Source organism: Armigeres subalbatus, chromosome 3, assembly GCF_024139115.2.
Source record: "Armigeres subalbatus isolate Guangzhou_Male chromosome 3, GZ_Asu_2, whole genome shotgun sequence".
In the NCBI taxonomy this organism is placed as follows: Eukaryota; Metazoa; Arthropoda; class Insecta; order Diptera; family Culicidae; genus Armigeres; species Armigeres subalbatus.
In genome coordinates, this window is record NC_085141.1 from 371913756 (window position 1) to 371916299 (window position 2544).

Consider the following 2544-nt stretch of genomic DNA (forward strand, 5'->3'; position numbering starts at 1 on the left):
GTGTTCTCCATCATTTGGTAAATTAACTTCACTCAATTCCTCTTACATTAGAAACTTAATCCCACTTTAATTTTTAGATGTGATCTTGAATTTAGGAAATCACAGTATGAAAGCAATATTTGCCCAAATATGCCATTCTCGTAGATATTTTTGTTTTCTAAAATGCTTCCTGAAGTTTCCCCTTACACGGATTACCCCATTAAAATTAATCTTTAAGGACAGTATGTAATAAAACACATTTATTTTGATATAAGCACTTATGCCCTGCAAAAACACAAATAAGTTATTGGCGACCAAGCTCCCTGTATTCATTAGTACAAAATCCAGTTTCAATCTCAATTACCCTTGATAATATGCAAAACCTTGCACAAATTTTCCGAAGGCTTCGACGAACGAATGCGCCGTTCCAGAGACTCAAAATCCACTTGTTCCAGCTCATTGCAGGGATCCGTTTCCCGATCTTGGGTAATAATAAACCTCTCGGCAAATGCCACAATTCCACACCAAGAGCGAAAATCGATCGGAATTTCCTGGTAGTACTCGTAGTTCAACTCCAGCAGCTCGCGTATTTCGTAGATCTTGTCCGACGTCCCGTGAAAACCAAGAGCCTCGTGCATCGCTTTGTCAAAGTTACTCATCGGAATCAGCCTCGTCACGTCCGCCATCAAGTTCCGAAAGCTTTCCTGCGTCATAGCTGGAGCCTCCATTTCCGGGATGGAGTCCGTGTCCAGTGATTCCTGTAAAGATTTCCCATCGTCCTTCGACAGGTTGCGCACAAAGATCCGATGGTAGAGTTTTTTGCGGTCATCACCGAGCACGACGTGACGTTTTAGGTACTCAATTGGCGTCATTACTGTAAATAAGAAAATTAATGTGGAAAACTATTGTTCTTAAATGTTGCTGATTGATCTACCGGAGAGTGTCCTTGTATCCATGGGGAGCTCAAAGCGCGCGGAAGATCTCGAATATTTACGCGGCAACTCGATCCACTTTTCATGATCGATGTCACGAATGTCCAATGTTTCCTCTAACTGTCTAACGGCTCTTGTTTGGTAGTTCAACTTATCAAGCGTTGCAGTACGGAACGCTTCTTTCATTGCGCGTGATTTCTTATGGAATTGAAGAGTTAATGAAAATGTTTATGTAAACAAATAAAAACCTTACGTATCGTTCAAAAACCGCTTCCACAATATCGATGTTTAGGCCACGTCGCAACAGACATAGAGCTTCCTCGTCGAGGAAGCTTTCCAGGTACTCCACCGGTTCTTCAACGCTCACCCTCGGAGGTGTCTCGATCGAACTGAGGAGGCTCCGCCCGGTTGGCACCAGTGAAGGTCGAGCTGAGTAATTCGGAGAATCCGGATCAATCGTGGCCACTTGGGTTTCCGGGTCTTGGTTGGGCGTGAAGCTAATCGTTTGCGTTAATTGTTTTGACTTCTTCCTTCGCTTGCCGCGCCTTCGCGGGGGATCCTCCTCACCATCCTCCATCGCATTGATGCAAGTCATCGGAGTGGGTTTGCCACCCTCTTTGTCCGATTCCGCGCCATCCCCAAGAACGCGCTCTTCGTCAACCGTTTGAGGTATCTGGCTGTGATGCTGCATCCAGGAAGGATCCTGCAGTTGACTCGGGGACAATTCCGACGAAGCATTCCAGTACAGAGTCTCCTGGCTATGGCTCCGCCGTAGATCCAGGATCAGTTGCTTCCGTTCCTGCTGGTTCTGGGTTTGTGGTTCTGGCGTGACACAGCGTCGCGTCAAATGGGAACCTCCCACGCTCGCTCGAGTTCGTCCGCTAGCTACAGTCGGAGTCGGAGTCAACGGTCGGGAGTCCGTGTCGGTGTACCGACGAAAGAACTCTTCCGGCACATGCTCCGGCAGATCGGAATCCTTCGACAAAAGGCGCTTGGTTTCACCTTTGCGGCCCAGCTTTTCGCCGTGCACGATGCGGGCCTCGGTAATCCAGGCGTCCTTAGCTAGCCGCACTACATTTTTGACCTCCTGGGCGGCCGGGTGATTGCACAGAACGGAGCAACCTTTGGAGTACGGGTTGTACAGTCCACCGAAAGGGCGCAGCGCTAGGGGCACTTGACGGGTGATCGCACACGGTGCCAGGATGGCTGGATCGAATTCCTTCTTCGGGCGAACGATGTGCTTCCGGGGGCTTGCGATAAGACCGGTTTTAGTGGCAATGTTCATTTTGGGTATTTCACAGGATCGAACGATTACAACTATGAAAATTATTTAAAAGGTGTTTGCTTTGGCATAACAAAGTTGGCACTGGGAACCGTTGCCAAGCATAGTTGTTATGAAAACCTGTGGTTCGTTAATTGTTATCAAACAAAATCGAGTGCAAAATACAATTGTTGCATGCGTATTTATTTCCGTTGCCAGACATCTGTTGCTTGGTTTATTTGAGTAAACATTTCAATCAATCAACAAGCGTTCGCCAAGAATTTTAATATCTGACCATAATTAATCTTCATTAGAACAGATTTTGACATTGATTTTACCCTTTTCGCTTTTGAAGGGGGTGGGGTAAAAGGA

The 2544-nt window shown here is 46.6% G+C and overlaps 1 protein-coding gene across 1 annotated transcript; it reads right to left on the reverse strand.

Moving 5' to 3' along the window:
- Positions 1–283: 283 nt before the first annotated feature.
- Positions 284–2252, reverse strand: LOC134223614 (uncharacterized). Its single transcript, XM_062702806.1, has 3 exons — positions 1165–2252; positions 914–1109; positions 284–853 (listed from the first exon to the last, which is right to left on the reverse strand). The coding sequence occupies exons 1-3, from the start codon at positions 2194–2196 to the stop codon at positions 336–338; spliced, it is 1746 nt and encodes a 581-aa protein (XP_062558790.1). The 5' UTR covers positions 2197–2252; the 3' UTR covers positions 284–335.
- Between the last annotated feature and the right edge of the window lie 292 nt (positions 2253–2544).

Coding starts and splice junctions, on each gene's coding strand:
- LOC134223614 (XM_062702806.1), bottom strand. CDS start 2,196: ATGAACATTGCCACTAAAACCGGTCTTATCGCAAGCCCCCGGAAGCAC. Junction 1,110..1,164: donor AAGCGGTTTTTGAACGATAC/GTAAGGTTTTTA, acceptor CAATTCCATAAG/AAATCACGCGCAATGAAAGA. Junction 854..913: donor GGATACAAGGACACTCTCCG/GTAGATCAATCA, acceptor TCTTATTTACAG/TAATGACGCCAATTGAGTAC.